This window comes from Dicentrarchus labrax, unplaced genomic scaffold, assembly GCF_905237075.1.
Source record: "Dicentrarchus labrax unplaced genomic scaffold, dlabrax2021, whole genome shotgun sequence".
NCBI lineage: Eukaryota > Metazoa > Chordata > Actinopteri > Moronidae > Dicentrarchus > Dicentrarchus labrax.
Genome location: NW_026136711.1, coordinates 3865524 through 3887325, shown reverse-complemented (window position 1 = coordinate 3887325; position 21802 = coordinate 3865524). Strand labels below are relative to the sequence as shown.

Genomic DNA, 21802 nt, shown 5'->3' with positions numbered 1-21802 from the left:
AATCAATCAATCAATCAATCAATCAGTCAATCACTCTGGTGTTGATGACTGACAGCTGTCTCTAACAGAAGTTGATAAATGATCTATATTTTATTTCTAACCTACACTGACTGTAGGAAATAATCTGCCTGTCTCCATGGTGATGATCCCGCCCACCCAGGCTGAGGAGGGATTGGATGGTGACTATGATGATGTCATCGGTGATGTCACCACAGAGCATCACTTCTGAATTGATCCGATGAGTTCAATGTGTTCTTAAATGAAGCTAAAATGTTCAAATAAAAAATGAGCTTTTTTTATTAATCAGAATCAGAAATACTTTATTGATCCCCGGGAGAAATTAATCGACAACAGTGATGTATTGCAGGGCTTTTATTAATTTGTGACACATTAAATCTCGTCTCTCTGTCCACCAGATGATGACTGTCACTCTGCAGTCTAAAGGAGAATGATGAAGTTTGCAGGAGAATCAGCAGCTGGACGACAGAAGAGCTCCATCCTCACTGCTGAGCTCCAGTAAACCTCAGAACTGCATGCAGCAATATTCACATGGGACAGTTTCAGTGCTGTTTCCAGGTTCATGTATCATCCTACAACACAGGGTAGTACAAGGAAATACCAGCTGTAGTCCCTTAAATAAAAGTATTTTACATAATGACTCACTGCCTGAGGGAAGAAGTCTGGAGGTACGGCAGCAAGAGCTTCTGTACCTCTTCCCAGAATGCAGCAGGGTGAACAGGCTGTGGCTGTTAAACATTTTTAATCTGATTACATTAAGTTAATAAAAGACATTCACTCAGTGTAATCAGATTAAAAATGTTTATCACTTTCAGAACTTAAGATGAACTGTTGGTTCACTTTAACCATGAGATGCTATCGCAGTGTACAAGCTAACAGCCACCAGAGGGAGATGATTCTAAAGGGAGGTTCAGGTTATTTCCCCTCATCATGAATAAAGAGTATGAACAGAAACAGGGAATGAAAGCTGCATGGTCCCAATGGATAGAAACAACAAATAAAGATAACACAACTTGAGGATCCAAATGTAACAATAAGTGTTTATTTTTCTATGAAAATACACTTTATACAAAAGTTTCAAAGGATCACAAACATACTGTTGTTGGTAACACTTTATCAAGGTATTGGATTGGTAACAGCTCACAATGGGGAGAAAGGTGGAAGAGCTGTGTAAAACAACTTTAGTAGTAATTTTTCTGGGGAGACACTTTTTTAAATAATAAACATTAAGACCCAGTTCACAGTGAAAACAGAAAATTGGGCATATATGAATGAACCTGTTTCTGCATCACGTCACATTGTCTTGAACAGGTAAAGCGACCATTTTGAAGAGATAAACATGTTTTAAATCACAATGTGATTCGTTAAATACTTTACAAATGAGAGTTGAGGAATGCATTTAACAGTAATACATGTATAAATACTTTATAAATGAAATGAAATAAAGGCACTGATGTTAACAGCTTCTTGTTTTTCTCTTGGTAAACACAATGTGCACTCTCTTTATGTGACAGAATATGTGCATTTAGGAAAGTTGAGGCTCCTGTTTTTACATCACTGGCAAAACAGTGTACATATTGAAATATTTTGAAAATGAGAAGTGCAATTAGCAGGAGGAAGGAGTTCCACCTGCTAACTGAGATCAAATCTGCTGCGACACTGCGTAGTGTGCTGGACCAGAGGACTTCTGGAGTTGATCATTGTGGACTTTGGAAAGGGGCTAAAGAAGCTCTGGAAACAGCAAGGAAACTAAGTATATGTGTTGATAGTGTGTGCGGCTTAGAAAATAATACATTTTTGTTCATTAATCAACCTGTTGTGCTTGATTGTGTGCTGGGGGACCTACGGTTGCAGAGAGGAAAAGCCACTGTAACACTTACAGTACACTGCAATAACATAAGTACAGTACCACCTTCCACCAAATCAGTTAGACACTGAACTGCTAACATCACCACGCATTAAGGGTGCCTAATCGCTGATATTCACTCTAATTAGTTCTAATTAGGCAGAATTTTAGATTTAGATTTCAGTCCAGAGGAAGGTTTGTTCTTTCAGCATTTTGCAGAGCAACAGAGAGAGAGATGTTATCTGGTGGATGTTTAACAGACAGACACACAGTCTGTACATGGAGAGAGAGACAGGGCAGCCGGTGTGTGAGACAGGTACTTGTCTTCATGGCGTTGATCATGAATAATGGATATTAAACAGCTGACCAGGAAGTTTTCATCCAGCAGCAGTCAGTTTGAATGTAATCGAGTCAAAATGATGTGAATCCACTGCAGCCTGTATGAAATTTGTGGTTCGGGAGGCAGACACCATCACCACATTCAAGAGTAGGCTTAAGACATTCCTCTTTGATAAAGCTTATAGTTAGGGCTGGATCAGGTGAGTCCTGAACCATCCCTTAGTTATGCTGCTATAGGCCTAGACTATCGGGGGGATTTCCCATGGTGCACTGAGCTCCTCTCTTCCTCTCTCTTTCTGCACTCATTCATGTCCCATTAATGCATGTTACTAACTTCACTTCTTCCCCGGAGTTCTTGTGCTTTCTCGTCTTGCAGGTTCTCATGGATCCTGGTGGAGCCTCCTGCCATGGTCCTGCTAGATTGCCATTGCCAATACTGTTGTTGCTGTGCACCTGTCAGTCTATCTGTCTGTCTCTCTCTCTCTCTCTCCCACCCACCTAGAGCCGGAGGATCTGTCCTAGGTTTCTGCCTTTTAACAGGCAGTTTTTCCTTGCCCTTGTCTCCAAGGTCTTGCTCATGGTGGTACTGTTGGGTCTCTGTAATTAATGTTTTAAAGAGTTCGGTCTAGACCTGCTCTATTTGAAAAGTGTCCTGAGATAACTTCTGTTATGAATTGGCGCTATACAAATAAAATTGAATTGAATTTAATTTAATTGAAATGTGCAAACAGTCGAACACGGTTGGACACAATAAACTATCATCATCATCATCATCATCATCATCATCATCACGGTTGCTTTCAGCTACCTGCACAGAGCTAGCTCCCAGCTAACATCTTCACCTGTTTGTCTGCAGAGCTAACAGCAGCACTCTGTCAGATACAGGGGTTGATGTTCTCACTCAACATTAGATCAGAGTTAGGAGCCCTGGCTGACGACAATACAGCGACAATACAAACGGGCCACAGTGCCCCACTGGAGCTGATATGCATCTTCAGTCAGATGGACTGGGCCAATGGTGGGTCTCTGGAGAACCGTGGGTGTGGCTCTGCCCCCCTACTCACTCTGCTACAGGTAACCTGAACCATGCAGTCCATGATGATGGAGAGCCTCAAACAGCAGATTTACAAATGGCCCACAGAAAGTGTTCAACATGACTTTGGTATAAAGAGCTCTGTAGAGGTTCAGAGGAGCTGATCACCCACTGCTTCATCAGCAGCTGGTTCTGAGTTACTGTCTGTGTGTCTCTTTTTCTTCCAGAGAACCATTCCAACAACAACAGCTGAACAAATCAGACCGAAAGCTGTCAGTCCAACTGTCAGTCCAATGTGTTTGTTTCCATCCCTGTTGGTTGTGTCTTTGTAGTCTCCATCCATGGTGTTTTTGCTGTTGGAACCTGAAGATGAAAATGCACATTAGTCAGGAAATGACTGAACAGAATCCATTTCTTCTTCTATATCCCTCATGTTTGACTCTGAGAATCACCCTGAACTCCACTAACTCACCTGAGGCTGTGACCTCCAGTTGGATGGTTCTGATTGGGTCAGTGTCAATGATGGCTCTCTTATGACGGCTTGAACCACCTGTAACAACTCGACACTCGTATGTTCCGTTGTCACTGATGCTCACGTTGTTTATAACTAAAGACACGTTTCCATCCTTCATCTCTCCGTCTGCCAGATTCACCCGACCCTTAAAGGATGGATGTTGGTTGGTTGTAACTGAGCGTTTGTTTCTGTAAAAGAGGACATACTCTGGCTCCAGGTCAGGTCTGGTCCACTCTACAGCTCTGATGGAGTCATCACCAGCTGAACATGACAGAGTGACATCATCTCCAGGTTTCACTGATATCACATGTTGTTCTAAAAACCAACAATAAACATCCAGAGAGAAAAAGTTGTTCAGGGAAATCACTTTTAACATTGAGTTGTAATTAATGAATGAGAGCAAAGGTCACTCCCACTCTGCCCCTGTATGCAATAGAAATCAGATTAGAATCCATACAACTATATACAGTGTGCTTGTGGACGTACCAACAGGTGAAGAGAACAGACACAAAAACTCTGCACACTGTGTTTATTCTACAACCAAACTATATACTATAGATTATTTTACACATATTAACTAATAAACTATACATAAATTAAACTAGGCTTTATATATATATATATAAACATGTCTCTGTTGAGTTTTGTGATGGCTGTCTGGAGGAGTCTCTCTCTCTTTAACAGTAGCTTCAGAGTGTTTACCTGAGTTACCTGTATAAAGTGGATTGTGCTCACTGTTTGTGATTTCATTAACTAATAACTCTTTTAGTTCTTGCAGTAGTGTGGTTGTGTCTCTGTCGCTCTCTGTCTCTGAGCAGGAGCCCCGCCCGCAGTGGAGTTGATATTCTCTCAGTCGTTAGCCCTGATAGGCTAACGGGCTGACCAATCAGGAGGGGAGCCTCTCTACAACGCTCAACAGCGGAACTACCAACGAGGCTAACAGTGCTAACAGTGCTAGCAGGCCTCAAACCTGTGGCTGTCACTGTACGCTGTCTGACATCTGAAGTAACGTTAGCAAACATCAGCTGCTCTAACTATCACACATGTACCTCAGACTGAAACATCACAAACCATCATCATCATCTTCATCATCATCTTCATCACAAATCTAGTTTCGGTTTGGCTGTGAGAGCTTGCTATCAAACTAGTAGGTTAGGCATTCAAGTTTTACGAGTAAAAAGGTCGTCAGACCGAGACACACACACACACACACACACACACACACACACACACTCTCTCTACTCACCTTGTGCAGCCAGGAAACAAAAGAAATACAGAAGGATGTAAACGCTGTACGATCGGACTGCCGCCATGATGACTACTGAACTACTCTAGTGAACCCATGATGCACCGCGCATACAGAAACGAACAAACCACGCCCCAACGCTCCAGTGACGTTACTGTCCATTATGTCTGTGGATTAAATGATCTTTCAGACGATGAACCTGGGAAATAGTTTTTATCTGAATTCTCAGCTTTTTCATCAATTTTACAGCTTTCAGATAAAACAGTGATTATTGGAGGTGACTTTAATATTAATGTGGACATCAATAATGACCTTAGTACTGTATTTATCTCATTATTACCCTTAATCTGTCATATGGCACTGAAACTGAACATTTAATGACCTGACCATTATTTAACAAACACCAACAATTGCATTCATTACTACAGAGAAATAAAATCATCATTATATGTAATAAATGTAGATACCTGCTGAATCAGTTTCTTCTCAGAATCCTCAAATAATCCTTTAATTGTCAGGATGAAAAAAACATGTCCACTGTAAAAATCCAGGAAGTCCAGTAGTTTGAAGATTCATCAGATGATAAAACTCTGCACACTATAACACAGACTTTACAGACTTTACCACTGATTGATCTTCTGTTGCTGTGTACAGGTGGATGCTGCCTATTACCTGAGCACTGGGGGAGGGGAGGGAGGGTGTGGTTACATTCAGCTGAGCAGGTATTTTCCAGGAAACAATCTGTATGAAAAGATACAGCAGATGGTTTCTGATAAACAACTGGTGTCCTGTCCTCCTACAGGTGTAGTTACAGGTTACTCTGTGGATTCAACTTTTACAATAAATGATGCACTAATAGATTAAATGAGCCAACAGTCTGAATGAGGACTTTTATTCTGATATTAGAGTAGATTTATAATTTTTACTGAAGTAACGTGGTGAAAGCAGAACTATATGTTGGTGCTATTGTTATTTTAAAGGTCCAGTGTGAAACATTTAGGAAGATCTTCACATGTACTTTAATGTGTCACATCATTAATTTGTTAAACTTTCTTTCATTGTATTCATCGTTCTTTTTGTTCCTCCAGCACAGTGCTGGTGAGGACGTGATCAGACTGCCAACCCCCTGCAGGGGAGGCACAGGGCACAGCGGATCCTGAAATATGAACAGCCGTGGAGACAGTGGTCTCACATGTGTCCCCCCTCTCCTCCTCCTGTGGCAGGTTGGCGTGTGCTGATGTGTCCTGACCACTGGAGTCAGTGGCTCGTTCACATTGTCAGTTTCATGTTGATTGGGATGTATGAAGGAACGGTGCACAGGACCCGGCATACACCTGGTTTTATACATTTGGATTATTCTTTGCATATGTACTTTTCAAGTTTTGTGAGTACGCCTTCTGTCAGTGTGAAAGCTGCACAGTCTTTCATACATGAGGCCCCTGGACTTTATGTCCTTTACATTTTCTAAAAATGTGAAAACAAAAACAAGAAGCACGCCATGAACTGATCGGCAACTATGGCTTTACTATCTTTATCCTTGTTTCCTCCATCCTTGGTTCCCACTGTGACCTTTAGAGCAGTAAACAGGTGTAAGTTATCAGGTCTCTACACACTCAGCTAACCCTTACATTACTAACAGTAATCTAACAATGTTCAAACTGAAAAACCTTGAAATATACAGTCATTCTGAAGTCCTGTGACCCCCCAAACAAATGAGCCATCCATCCATGTGAAGTGAAAGTGAAAGTGAAGTGATCACACTGCATCTGGAGCCTGCCTGGACACTAGTGACATCATACGATCTCTGCACTCTGATTGGCTGCTCTGTGTGAAAGAGGTCAGTCCTCCTCAGACTGTTCAGCTTTAATTAAAGTCAGTTTGGGGTTTCCAATCGAAATAATTAGAGATGGGATTTATGGCTCTTTGAAGGGAGCCGGATCTTGAGGAGCCCTTCCTTTCAAAGAGCCGTTCAAAAGACTGGCTCATATTTACATTTATTTATTTATAAAATGGGTTAGCCTGGGGGTAACCCATTTTATCTGGGAAAGGATCACTGGGAAGAACGAGAGAGTCGGATCTGGATCAGAATCATTAAAACTTATAATATATATTATATTGGTGGGATGTCTAAGTTTGAATTATTTTGAAATATTGATGTGCCACTGTGTCGGACAACTCAGATGACGTCAATCTAAATTTGCATATCAAATTATCACCTGTGTACTCTGCTGCTCCTCCCCTTGTTGTGCATGCTCTCAGTCTCAGTGGAGTAGCAAAGGAGGAGCTTGTGTGCACATGCTGTGTGCGTGACAGCGTTTAAAAAAACTTGATATGCAAATTTCCCCAGACTTCATCTGAGTTGTCAGTACAGCAGCTACAATGAGCCAAAGAAAGCGCAGCAGCACTTGGATGCACTTTTTGGAGGAAAAAAACGACAAAGAAAAGTGTAACATCTGTCAAAATAATATTTCTGGGTCAACAGAAAACTTGCATCACCATTCAAAAACTCAACACCCGACAGTGGTGGAGGAAAGAAGAGGACCAACTAAGATAACATGGGTTACCCCCAGGCTAGCTTCTTAAAAATAAATAAATGTAAAAATGAGCGAGTCTTTTGAACGGCTCTTTGAAAGGAAGGGCTCCTCAAGATCTGGCTCCCTTCAAAGAGCCATAAATCCCCTCTCTAATTCAGACTCTACAAAACAACCCTCCTCCTCCCTCATGGTACACACACTGCATTAGATTAGATTAGACTGTTCAATTCAATTCAATTCAATTCAATTTTATTTGTATAGCGCCAATTCATAACAGAAGTTATCTCAGGACACTTTTCAAATAGAGCAGGTCTAGACCGAACTCTTTAACATTAATTACAGAGACCCAACAGTACCACCATGAGCAAGACCTTGGAGACAAGGGCAAGGAAACACTGCCTGTTAAAAGGCAGAAACCTAGGACAGATCCTTCAGCTCTAGGTGGGTGGTCGTCTGTCTCGACCAGTTGGGGTGAGTGAGAGAGAGAGAGAGAGAGAGAGAGAGAGAGAGAGAGAGAGAGAGAGAGAGAGAGAGAGAGAGAGAGGCAGAGAGAGAGAGAGAGCGAGAGACAGACAGACATACAGGTGCACAGCAACAACACTATTGGCAATGGCCGTCAAGCAGGACCATGGCAGGAGGCTCCACCAGGATCCATGAGAACCTGCGAGACGAGAAAGCACAAGAACTCCGGGGAAGAAGTGAAGTTAGTAACATGCAGTAATGGGACATGAATGAGTGCAGAAAGAGAGAGGAAGAGAGTAGCTCAGTGCACCATGGGAAATCCCCCGATAGTCTAGGCCTATAGCAGCATAACTAAGGGATGGTTCAGGACTCACCTGATCCAGCCCTAACTATAAGCTTTATCAAAGAGGAATGTCTTAAGCCTACTCTTGAATGTGGTGAGGGTGTCTGCGTCCCGAACCACAACTGGAAGCTGGTTCCACAGGAGAGGAGCTTGGTAACTGAAGGCTCTGGCTCCTGTTCTACTTTTAGAGACTATAGGAACCACAAGTAGCCCAGCATTCAGAGAACGTAATGTTCTAGTGGGGTAATAAGGTACTATGAGCTCTTTAAGATATGAAGGGGCCTGACCATGAAGAGCTTTATAGGTGAGGAGGAGGATTTTAAATTCTATTCTACATTTTACAGGGAGCCAATGCAGAGTAGCTAGTACAGGAGAGATGTGATCTCTTTTTCTAGTTCCTGTCAGTACTCGTGCTGCAGCGTTCTGAATTAATTGGAGCGTTTTAATGGACTTATTGGGGCAACCTGATAATAAAGAGTTGCAGTAATCCAGCCTTGAAGTAACAAATGCTTGGATTAGTTTTTCTGCATCTGTCTGTTATAGTATGTGTCTAATTTTTCTAATATTACGTAAATGAAAGAAGGCGGTCCTAGAGGTCTGCTTTATGTGGGAGTTAAATGACAAATCCTGATCAAAGATAACTCCAAGATTCCTGACAGTGGTGCTAGAGGCCAAGTTTTAGACAATGAGTCTCTAAGGTTTTTGGGGCCAAGAACAAGAATTTCGGTTTTTTCTGAGTTTAACATCAGAAAATTGCAGGTCATCCAGGATTTTATGTCCGTAAGACATGTTTGTAATTTAGATAATTGATTTATTTCATTGGGTTTGATTGATAGATATAACTGCGTATCATCTGCATAACAGTGAAAGTTAATGGAGTGATTCCTAATAATGTTGCCTAAAGGGAGCATATATAAAGTAAATAGTATTGGTCCAAGTACAGAACCTTGTGGAACTCCATGACTAACTGTAGTATTTATGGAGGATTCATCGTTAACATGTACAAACTGAGAACGATCTGATAAGTATGACTTAAACCAGCTTAGGGCAGTTCCTTTAATGCCAATTTGATGCTCGAGTCTCTGTAAAAGAATATCATGGTCAATGGTGTCAAATGCAGCACTAAGATCTAATAATACAAGTACAGAGACAAGTCCATTGTCAGAAGCAGTCAGAAGGTCATTATTAACTTTAACCAGAGCTGTCTCTGTGCTATGATGAACTCTAAATCCTGACTGAAAATCCTCAAATAAACTATTGTTATGTAGAAAGTCACACACTCTTTGGCGACTACTTTCTCCAGAATCTTAGAGAGGAAGGGGAGGTTAGAAATCGGTCTATAGTTGGCTAAAACCCCTGGGTCAAGAGTGGACTTTTTAAGAAGGGGTTTAATTACAGCTACTTTAAAGGACTGTGGTACATATCCTGATAATAAAGAAAGATTAATCATATCCAGTAAAGAAGTGCCAATTAAGGGAACAACTTCTTTAAGCAGCCTAGTTGGGATCGGGTCTAATAGACAGGTTGATGGCTTCGATGAAGAAATGATCGAAGTTAACTGATGAAGATCGATAGTAGAAAAACAGTCTAAATATATATCTGAGTTTACATTGGCAGAAGTCCCTGAACTTGGAGAGCCAATGATAACTGTTGATGGCAGTTGGTGATTAATTTTTTCTCTAATAGTAATAATTTTATTATAGAAGAAGCTCATGAAGTCATTGCTACTTAAGTTTATGGGGATATGTGGCTCGATAGAGCTGTGACTCTCTGTCAGCCTGGCTACAGTGCTGAAGAGGAACCTAGGGTTGTTCTTATTTTCTTCTATTAGTGCTGAGTAATAGGCTCCTCTGGCATTACGGAGGGCCTTTCTATAGGTTTTAAGATTATCTTGCCAATTTGAGCGATATTCTGATAATTTGGAAGAGCGCCATTTCCTTTCAGATTTCCTAGCTATTTGTTTTAACTGGCGGGTTTGGTGGTTATACCAAGGTGCTAGTCTCCTATGTTTTAATAATTTCCTTTTTATAGGAGCGATAGAGTCTAGTGTTGATCGTAGTGAGCCTGCAGCACTATCAACAAGATTATCAATTTGGGAGGGACTAAAGTTGTTATAGGACTCTGTTAAATTCAGACATGGCATTGAATTAAACACTGAAGGAATCTCCTCCTTAAATTTAGCTACAGCACTGTCAGATAAACATCTGCTGTAGGAAGTTTTGCCTAATGGCTTATAATCTAATAATATGAATTCAAAAGTTATTAAATAATGGTCAGATAGGAAAGGATTATGTGGGAAGACTATTAAATGTTCAATCTCAATGCCATATGATAGAACAAGGTCAAGAGTGTGATTAAAACAATGAGTTGGTTTATTTACACTCTGATAGAAGCCAATTGAGTCTATTAATGATATAAATGCATTACTAAGGCTGTCATTGTCAACATCCACATGAATATTAAAATCACCTACAATAATTACTTTATCTGATTTAAGGACTAAACTTGATAGAAACTCTGAGAATTCAGATATAAAATCAGAGTACGGTCCAGGAGCGCGGTACACTATAACAAATAGAACTGGCTGCAGTGTTTTCCAGTTTGGGTGAGAAAGACTAAGAACAAGGCTTTCAAATGACTTATAATTTAGTTTAGGTTTAGGGTCCATTAAAACGCTCGAATCATATATGGCTGCTACTCCACCTCCTCGGCCTGTGCCTCGAGGAATGTGAGTGTTAATATGACTGGGGGGTGGATTCATTTAGGCTAACATACTCCTCGTGGGACAACCAGGTCTCAGTAGGACAAAGTAAATCAATATCATAGTCTGATATTAATTCATTCACTAAAACAGCTTTAGAGGACAGAGACCTGATATTTAACAGCCCACATTTCATTCTCTTATTTTGTGCTACTGAGGAGTTGGTTTTAATTTTTATTAGATTTTTATGTTTTACTCCTCTTGTTTTTATTTCTTTAAATAATCTAGGTGGTCGGGGGACAGACACAGTCTCTATGGGGTTTTGGGTGGGTGACTGTTCTAAAGAAAGCGCAGAGAAGTGTGTAAGACAGCAGCTCTGCTTCCTGGTCCCAACTCTGGACTGTCAGGTTTTAGAAATAAACTTTGCCATATTTCTAGATAAGAGAGCCGCTCCATCCAAAGTGGGATGGATGCCGTCTCTCCTAATCAGACCAGGTTTTCCCCAAAAAGGCTTCCAGTTATCAATGAAGCCCACATCGTTTTCTGGACACCACCTCGACAGCCAGCGGTGGAATGATGACATGCGGCTATACATGTCATCACTGGTCACATTGGGCAGGGGTCCAGAGAAAACTACGGAGTCCGACATTGTCTTAGCATAATTACACACCGACTCCACATTAATCTTAGTCACCTCCGATTGGCGTAAACGGGTGTCGTTACCGCCGACGTGGATAACAATCTTACTGTATTTACGTTTATCTTTAGCCAGCAGTTTTAAATTTGATTCAATGTCGCCCGCTCTGGCCCCAGGGATACATTTAACTATGGCCGCTGGCTTCACTAACTTCACGTTTCTGACTATGGAGCTGCCAATAACCAGAGTTGGTTCCTCAGCGGGTGTATCGCTGAGTGGGGACAATGTGTTAGAAACATGAATGGGTTGGTGGTGACCTGTGGGCTTCGCCGTTCGAGTCTTCCTTCGCTCAGTCACCCAGCCTCCCTGTCTTCCCGGCTGCTCGGGAACTACCGGAGGATCTACCGGAGGAACTACCGGGGGGATCTACAGAGCTAACAGAAGCTACCTTCGGTCGGACCGCACCGGCTACCGGGGGCTGGCTAACTATAGCGGCTAAAGATATCTCTGTGGTGCGGTGCCGTTCCTCTAACTCACTAAGCCTCGCCTCCAGCGCAGTAAATAGACTACATTTAATACAGGTACCATTATCATTAAAGGAGGCAGAGGAATAACTGAACATCTGACACACTGAGCAGGACAGAGGAGAGGGAGAGGGAGAAGCCATAGCTAACTGCTAATGCTAATGAAACTAGAGTGTATGAAAAACTTTGAAAGTAGTGAAAAGTCACTAAAAGAGGGAGAAACTCCGAGTGTTTAAGTAGAACTAGTCTACGTTTAAATGTTAAGCGGGTAAATAACCGCTGTAACGAGTATATCAAATTTAGATTTAGCGTTCACTGACAGAGCTACAGCACCAAACAGTGTACACAGAGCAGGAAGTAAACCGGAAATGAGTCAGTACGCTTACCGTAGCACGTCATCCGTCACAAGAACCAGTCTGCAAGGCTACCTGTTGAATCTCTAATGTGGAGGTCAATGGTTTCAGCCTCTGTTGAACTCAGAGCTGATCACAGACAGTTGGATTTGTTCACTTTAAGAACACTCAGGGTTAGTTCTCTCTTTGATGGCTGCAGTGCGGGATCAGGATCACAACAGACCCGGGTTAGGAAACAGTCCTCGTAAGTGTTGAGCCAACAGTCTTGGTGCTCTTCTGTTCTGTGTGTTTTTAATGTAACAACATTTTACTCCTGATCTCCTGAATATCACACAGGAACCTGTTCTGGAAGATAAATGAGAAACTGCTCATTAGTGACGACGATGTGAAATGTCCTCATCCTCACAGGTCGTTCCAAAACCCAAAGAGGTTCCCATCCCATATCTCCACTAGAGGCCTGAACTGGCTCAACACCAAGCCCAGATATGGATCCTGATCAGTCTATGACAGCACTGAACTTCCTCTAGTCTCCATCTCCAGCACCTTAAATTAATCCAGAACATAGACCACTCCCCAAAACACATTGAAGACAACATGGTGGACAGGAAAGTACCTGACAACAGAAATAAATAACAGAAACTAATCCAGAGAAAAGCAGAATGCAAAAGTCATTAAAACATTTATTTATTACAAAAGAGCATAACAATCATATTGGAATTATTTATGACTGATATTGTGAATGTGATGAGTCACAAGAATTAATTATAAAACTTGTGACGATGTGATTTTTGGTCTGTCTGAAGGTCAGAGCATCGCAGTGCTTCAGGTCTGATTCGGTTCGTTGTGTCACATCTTTGCAGTTTGTACAGATTTCTATTTTCATTAACTTCATTAAGTCAGTTCACCTCATTCAGACAAAAACAGAGTTCATATTCGTTGGGTAATATGTATGTTGATGTTGCTACAAAGAGAAGTAACTGTAAGATGATGGTGAAGTAATGAGGGACTACATAGCATTTACTCAGTATTATGTCTCTCTCATTAATTAATGAACTGCTCTATAAATGTGACTATAGTTCCTCATTGTCAGTCAGAAAGGAAACAGCTGACACATGGTCTGTGTGTTGAGTATTAACCAGCAACCTGTGGCACTTTCAGTAGTAGCCTGTGTCTTACAACCTGGCCTTCATTTTCTCTGCAACCCGACTGGAAAGAGGCTGTTGTAGTGTGGGGAGGGCCAGGGGAATGGGTGTGGCCTGGGATCTTGGTAAGCAGTAAGCCAGGGGAGGTTAACCACGAGCGTGGCTGGACGTCGGCAGCTCTTGAGCAACAGGCCATATTTTCTCGGGTGTCTCTTCATAATGTACAAGTCTTTTGCCTTTTATTAAAGACCTCTATGGAGAGGACCACCAATAGGTTGAACCTAGCTTCCTGCTGCCCTGTTCACAGCAGCTGAGTTTCTTAAATAAAGCTTCCCAGACCCCCTTCTCATGGGCAGCGCCTTGCTGAGTGGAGTACCACTGGCTCAGATCAGAGTTGGTCCATTGTGAATTTATCTTTAATTTATTAATCTGTTCACAGTGTTGGGATCTGTATGTAGGCCTCCTGTATATTTCTGTATATCTGACGTTGATATTTAAGTCTTACACAGATCAGTTCTGCATTTGAATCCTCATCTTCTGCCAAATCAAACTGTAAAATCATACACGTAGTCAATGGAAAGTCCCTTTGACACAAATACAGTACGTCTTGCAGTTGCCATGGAAACAGGGGCCGTGGCTTCAGCTGGTCTGGATTCCAGCTCAGATCAGAAGAATGCCAACAGGTTCAACAGCGTTCAGACTCACAATGAACAGTCAGTCCTGACTTCCAAACAACAGTGAGATAAAGTGAGATATATCTAGGTCATGTATATAGAAACAAATAAAGAGTCTTTCTTGGCTAACTGGTTCTACTGGTCATAACCACACAGACGCACGCAGGCCAGCTGACAGTCTTGCCTGGTCCCGGGACGAGATAATCTTAGATGGGGCCCCCCGCACCCAGATCTCTCTTTTCCCTTGCTCTTCCTCTCCTGTCTGTGGAATTTAGTGCACTAGTTGACTTTTTGTCTACTTCAAAGGAGAACAGCAAGCATGGTAGGCAAAATAAGGCCTTTTTTGGAGTTGCTATATCCAGTCCCTATCCATTTAACCCCTTCCATTGTGGGATGTGGAATATGTGGAACCATGATTGATCAACATTTCAGGTTACACATTAATGTAAATGAGCTTATCACAGATCAGATTGCTTTTCTGTTTCAGTTTTTTTCTGAAGATTTGTAAGAAGCACTATAGCACTGTAATCCATGATAGTATCAGTTCCATTAAAATCCCACACACTGTCCCTCTGCTTCCCAAGTGGCCTCTGTGTGACATATGCTGTTACATAATACCAAGGCAGAGGGCAAGTATATGAGGGGGAGTAGAGCTACGAATGAAACTCCACTAAAGCCTGAATACATTAGTGAGGGAGGGATAAGGAGGCACAAGTGAGACTAATCAGGAAGACACATGTGACACTGATCAATTAAACTAAAACCCAAAACCATGACACTAAAATGTGAGATCACTGTAAACCTGATTCCAGATTTGTTCTGAGTTTCTAATCACTTATTTATTTCAGTTTATACATATTTCCTTCTTAGGTTGTTTGCCAGCCTACATGGAAAGTTATGAATGATCACATCTTTGCTGCTTTACTGGATAACATTAATGTATAGTATAAAAACTACAGACACACAGACCACCAGTAGATGTTCCTCTGCACATTATTTCCGTAGTTTAAATAACAATGTGATTTAAAGTCATTTTAATTTCCTACACAGCTATCAATCATCAACACCAGAGTGATTGATTGGTTGATTGATTGATGAGGGTTACCTCTGGCTCTCTATCCATATACAGACACCATGAGGACAGTGGAGATGCAGTACAGACAGAACACCACTAGGTGGCAGAGCAGTATGAACACAAGCTGGAGGGGGTGGAGGCAGGAGGCGGGGCTGCATGGGAAGAGAGTGGGGGTGATGGAGGAGGCGTGGTTGTCGGAGTGGGCAGGGCTGAGCAGTGTGGAGAGGAAGAGCACAGTAAAGGAGGAAGAGAGGTGGAGCTGAGAGGGAGCTCATTAGAAGGAGAAAAGCTCTGCTGGAAAGTTACTACTCTACTGAGTTGATTCTGTGTTTAAATAAACTCATAAATACTTCATGATGCTCTGCAGGAACTGATATATAATATTTCTGTCAGGTGGAAGCAGCTCCAGTTACTCATGATGATCAACACAAGTCTAAACTGAGAGAGAAGAAACTTTACAGAGTGAATCTTCTCAGCCGTTCACTGACTAAAGAATCCAAACTCTTCAAACAGACAGTCTGTACTGAAGCTGAATGATGTTCATGCTGTTTATAGTCTGCGGTTGAGGTTTACTTTGTTTGTTCTTTATCAGCACTGAAGAGAGGTTTGTATCGGTTAGCCACAACCAACCAGAACAAGTCAAAGTTTCCATCAGACAGCTTTGTGAAACCTACAGAACCACAGCAGAACAACAAGAATAAAGTTTATTGATCCAAAAACAGAAATATTAATAACAGCAATATGCTTACATTAAATATAAAACAGCTGATAGTTATTATTAGATTCTGTTCAGAAATAGAAGAATGGCAGTTTAACATAGTGAGTAATATCTTGTTCTTGTGCATCCTGCTGAAATACTTTTAAAACTTAAATATAATATAAATATAATAATAATAACTTTTTTTTTGCACCAAAAAACACAAATAAAGAATACATAAATGTGAGTTGTTTGTCTGTTTGTAGCTGCATGAGTCTAATTATACTTTAAAGATAACACAATGAAACTAATGGAAGTACTGGGAGTCTGTGGGGACCAGTTAGAGGCCAGCTGGACATCAGTGGTTGGACTGGTTGAAGGTGTGAAGGTCTACCTCAGTGAAGAGTAGACGACCTCTGGCTCTGCTGGAAACTCTGAACACAAACAAACAAACTCAATGAGAAACAACACACAACAACTTCTACCCTGACGAGCTCTCAGGAACTGCTGACTGCTGTCAAACTCCAGATTCAATCAGGTTGCATTAATATTGAATGAATGTTTAACATAATAAAGACTTTAGTGAAACATCTGTAGTGCTGTCCAATTACAACCTATCAACCATATGTGTATAGTTTTCTTACAGCCCTCAACCCCCCCGTGAAGCTTTGGTGACCCCCAGGTTGGGACCCACTGTTACAATGTGAACCTGGTTTATAGATCCTTGTGTCTTTCATTACTATCACCCACATCTCTTTAAAGGAATAGTTCAACATGGTGGGGAATGATCTTATCCTCTTTCTTTATGAGAGTGAGATGAGAACATTGATATCAGTCTAATGTCTGTGTGTTCAGTATGGAGCTGAAGTCAGGACATTGTTAGCCTAGCTTAGCATAAAGATTGGCAGCAGGGGCAAACAGCTAGCCTAGCTCTGTCCAGCATTCATAGATAAAGAGCAGCGGTACCTCTCATCCTGTTTGTTGTGATGCCTTAAAGACTCCTCTCACTGCGGAGTAAACTGCAACTGAATCAGTGTCTGGAAAACAACATACACATTATATTACTGCAGGTAGTACAGCTGATACTGTTACTGCTAGTGTTAGCACTACAGGTAGCACTGCAACACCTGTAAGATGAAGAGTATCAATACTACTGCTGTACAAGTAATGAAATCATCTGCATATAGCATTATAATAAGATCTGTTACAGACTCTATAAAGGGCAGCAGGTTTTTACAGGCTGTTTTCTTCTGAACACCACTTCTGTGAAACATGAAAGAACACATTTAAATGGAAACTGGACGACCACAGCGCTGCTCTCTTCTATTAAAGGTGGTTGACACATTGACCACAAGGCACAAACAGACAAACACATCACCATCAGATACAGCAGACCAGAATATAGTGAGAAACCTCACCAGAGTCAGAGTTCAGTCCAATGGAAACAGGAAGCTGCTGCTGTTTGATATTCAGAGTGAAAAACAACTCAACTATTAATTATATTAAAGCTCAGATTGTAGTAAAGTGTCTGTCTCCTCTTAAATACGCTGCCTTAAATCTTACTTTGAACAAGGACTTCTTAAACTTTAACTGTCTTCTTAAAGTATAAATCTAGAGATTTTTTATATTTGTCTTCATTTTCAGACTCAAACGAACACTGACTGTATCCACTAACTGCTACTGTGTGTATCACAGTCTGATATATCTCCTTCCTCTGTGCCATAGAGCTCCATTTAAAAGCTTTGCTGTGAAATTTGAAAAGAGACCAAACACAAGTGGAGGAGAGCTGTCAACCTGTCACACAAACTATACAATTATATTAACTCTATTATTATACATTTATTTAATGTGAAATCCAAAAGATCCAAATGTGACTTAACATTTGGATGTAAATAGTAATATATATAATGTTGGTGTAACAAGACTGTGAAGATCAACAAAATGATATCAATGAATACATTTGCAGATTGCAGGTTATTCACTGTTTACATTAAATAAAGTAAAGAGTGAAACACATTAACAGTTAATGTGAGCAGAATGTACAGACAGTGTAAATCTGCAGTTATTTATTGACATGGTGTCTTTATTTAAATGAACAGTCCTGCAGTGAAACATGAGCAGATCAACGTTCAGCTGAGTTGTTTTCATCAGAAACAGGAAACTGGACGACCACAGAGCTTCTGTTAACAGATTCACCGCAGGGTCCAAACAGACAGAGCCACACACACAACACAACACACACAACACACACTATCATCAACTAAAATAGAACTACAATATATCTCACTACAGTGTTTAGGAAGTGAAAAGCATTGATTTTACATTGTATTTATGTTGATGAACATGCTTTCTAACATTGTTTAAAAATGTCCTCACTTCATTTTCCATATTGTCCCTAAAAATAAAATCAATAAAACATCATTACCTCGTCTGCGTCTGATTGGCTGTTGTGGGTGACGCAATATTTTGTCATTGTATGTGACGCCATCTGTGATGTCATCGTCTCCCCCTGCTGCAGCAGCTGAAACGAAGCAACAAATATTTTACACTGAGGTCAGATTCAATCAAAATGTCCAGCACTAAAATAAATGGACCCGTGTTGAGAACGTGAATGTAATAATTAATAGTAAGAGTTGAACATTTAAACTTTAAACTGATTATCTGTAGACTCAGTTCTGAAATACCAACAGTAAAATGTCATTTTAAATGTGAACTGTAGGACATGGTTGTCTTTTTGTGTCTGAGTCTAACCTTTATGTTTCCTCTGGATGCATTGTCTCACCAGTAGAACCATTAGAACCACTACAACCAGTAGAACCAGTAGAACCACACCACAGAATAATAGGAGGAAGAGAGGGGGAAGAGAGGGGGAAGCAGAAGTATAGGGGGGTGTAGGAGGAGATGTAGTGGTGGGTTTCTCTAAAATGAACAGGAAATCATAATTAAAGCACATAAAATAAAATAAATGTAAAACACATTGAGTGGTTTGACTGTTCAGAAAGTAATAAGATTAAATAAAGAAAGTGAAGTTGCTCCTGTTAGTTCTGATCCTCTTTTTCTACTGAAACATTTGACCCAGCTTGGTTTATGTAGATTACATATCAAACGGTTATGTAGCTGTTGAACACTGACTTTCTCTGCTGACTGTAACGTTAGAAAGGTTGTCACATTGTGAACAATCACTGCTGTCCTTGTTAGTGCTGCAGTAGAGTTATCTGTAACCTCCTCACCTGTGACAGTGATCCAGCTGGGTGGAGACTCTCCATGACTGCCAATGTGACACTTGTAGAGGCCTTCATCAGACCTGGAAACATGGTGGATGGTCATGTGACCTGTAGGCTCAGTCCTGATGAGGGAGCCATCTTTATAGAAAGCAGCTGTGAGGTTGGAGGGAGGGGTCTTTGTTTTACAGTGCAGAGAGACATCATCTCCCTCCATCACAGGGAGGACAGGACTCTGCAGGATCACTGGTCCACCTCAACACAGAGACAGAATAAAGACAAAAACATTTACATGAGATGCTGAATAAACAAAAGTCTCTCTCAAAGAAGTGTACCAATAGATATAAAGTACATTTGACAAACTAGTGGAAATATCATTAGATGATAATGAATACATCATTTATGACTTTCTCTGGTCCAATGTATTTTACAAACACACTGTCATTAATGTTTGTTTGTTTATGTTTGTTCTTGTACCAAACTATTTCTCTTTCTAGCCGTTCACCCACCTCAGTGAGCTGCCCCTCCCCGACCCACTCTGCCTTTAACTGACTCACTGCTGTCGTCTGAGGGGGATCCTGTTACTGAGTTTACACAACTAATAACCATACACTACATCTCCTGAACATTATAAGTTAAACCCAACCTGTAGCCCCTGAGGAGGAGGTTGGGATGAAGGAGGGAGCTGCAGTGCAGTGTACTGCTCTCCTGCCATCAAACTCAATAAGATCAGTTCAGTTTTAGTTTTCCTCCTTTTCTGAGCCGCAGACACAGACACACTGTCCTGTCCTTGACTCAGTAAATACAAGAAATAAAAACACATGAAAACATTCTTATGAATATTTGGGTAAACTCTGATCAATCTTCATCCAAATCTCTGGTTTTCTACAAACGTCCTGCAGTTAGAGTTCACTGTTTGTGTTCATTGATCAGTTTATCAGCTGTTCTCTGCTGTTATTGATATTATTGAATATAATATGAATTATCCATAAAATATGTCTCTGAGTCAGTTTACTCAATGATAGAACAGGACTATCTTCAGGAGAAAGGCTGGGATCCACCCAGTGTGGATGAGCTTCCTGAAGTACACCTGTCTGTCTTCTTGCCTTCATTCTTCTTCAGGTAACATTTAACTTTGATTTCAGTCAAAGTGAAAAGGTGAATGACTCACTGTTCACACCTTGTAGAACCCCTGTGTTAGTTATTGACCTGGTAATCCATTACTATTACTGCAGGGAGTTACAGCAGTCTGATCTTACCAGTGACACTGATGTTGATGGTGTTACTGGTTGCTCCCCTCTCTGGACTCACACCAGTAAACTCCACTGTCCCATGTGGCAATGGGGCTGATGGTACAAGAAGAACCAGCTGCTTCTCCCCAGTCTTTTCCACACTGAGTCCTGGTGTCTCTGGTTGTGTTCCTCCTCAGTGTCCATCCAGCAGAGCTGTCGTCCTCCTCACAGCTCAGAGAGACAAACTGTCCTTTAAACATCTGAGAGCTGCTGGGACTCACAGTCAGAGAGGCTGGAGGGAGAGACAGAGAGATGCAGTTAGAGAGAGAGAGAATCTCTCACTGCTGAACTGATGTCTGAGTTTCAGAGAAGATTTTTGACTCAAACTCAGATATGATCTGATGAATTCTTTATGTTGGCATTAAACACAGCAGAAGATCTGTCTACATGTGTCTGATTTATAAATGTGATCAGTTTATTGATCTTCTGTAACAGTTAATCCTGCTGATATTGTGGCAACTAGCTTCTTACTGACTTTCAATAGAAGCAGTTCTAAAAGCACATATAAGATAATGTTATTCCTGCTCTGGCAGTCGGTGCATCATGAGCAGTGTTAGCTTCAGCTGTCCAGTCTGTGCACACTGTGGCCAAAACTGCATTCAGTGATTTATTATCATTTGCAAACACTAACTGTTAGAGAACAAATATCCTCCAGCTGTCACAGAAGAAGTTCACTAACCTTGGTTTGTTGGGCAGCTCAGCAGTGAGGTCAGAACTAAAGAGAAAGAAAACTCAGGTTGCTGTTTCTCATGCAACATAGATACTTTCTATAAAACAGAAAACCCTGATTGTAGAGCAAAGATGATAATTAGATAATTACGAAAAAATTGTATTCAGTGTTTTTCAAAATCCTTGCCAATGTTTTTCCCCAAAGATGGCAGTTCTAAGTAAGCAGAGGAGCTGTTTGAGTACAGAAAAGTGAGAAAATCTTGTCTCTTTGGTCGTCTTCTCAGGGAAGAGGTGCCCCATACAATCGCCACAAAGCCCTAAAAATGCATAATAATAATAATAATAATAATAATAATAACAAAGGTACAGCCTTTGTGATAAATCAGATTGAATAAACTGAGGGTGTATGTTCTCCAGGTTGGGTTCCTTTCTACAATTTAACCAAGAGAAATAAAGATGTTAAACAGACTGACAGCAGTTTA

At 41.0% G+C, this 21802-nt stretch overlaps 2 protein-coding genes, 1 non-coding gene and 1 pseudogene across 8 annotated transcripts in view; 2 read left to right on the top strand and 2 right to left on the bottom strand.

Moving 5' to 3' along the window:
- The window catches only part of LOC127372303 (Fc receptor-like protein 5), a 75207-nt gene that overhangs the window by 2969 nt on the left and 50436 nt on the right, over nucleotides 1-21802 (top strand). For 2 of the 6 annotated variants that reach the window (XM_051415868.1, XM_051415866.1), the window contains exon 6: nucleotides 117-1478. The exons of 3 other annotated variants lie outside the window; for them this stretch is intronic. In XM_051415868.1, coding sequence (XP_051271828.1) covers nucleotides 117-143 — 27 coding nt within the window. In that variant the 3' untranslated portion in view covers nucleotides 144-1478. Of the gene's footprint in view, nucleotides 1-116; nucleotides 1479-21802 lie in introns of those variants that run through there. One more of the 6 variants, XM_051415867.1, reaches the window with a different exon arrangement.
- The window catches only part of LOC127372304 (Fc receptor-like protein 5), a 57469-nt pseudogene that overhangs the window by 34974 nt on the left and 693 nt on the right, over nucleotides 1-21802 (bottom strand).
- Nucleotides 1039-21802, bottom strand: part of LOC127372307 (butyrophilin subfamily 2 member A2-like) — a 53994-nt gene continuing 33230 nt past the window's right edge. The window contains exon 4 of the transcript XR_007886566.1: nucleotides 1039-3282. The gene's annotated coding sequence lies outside the window, so the exon portion shown is untranslated. The remainder of the gene's footprint in view (nucleotides 3283-21802) is intronic.
- On the top strand, nucleotides 13891-14002 carry LOC127372655 (U5 spliceosomal RNA). The gene has a single exon (XR_007886730.1). It is a non-coding gene; the product is annotated as a U5 spliceosomal RNA (small nuclear RNA).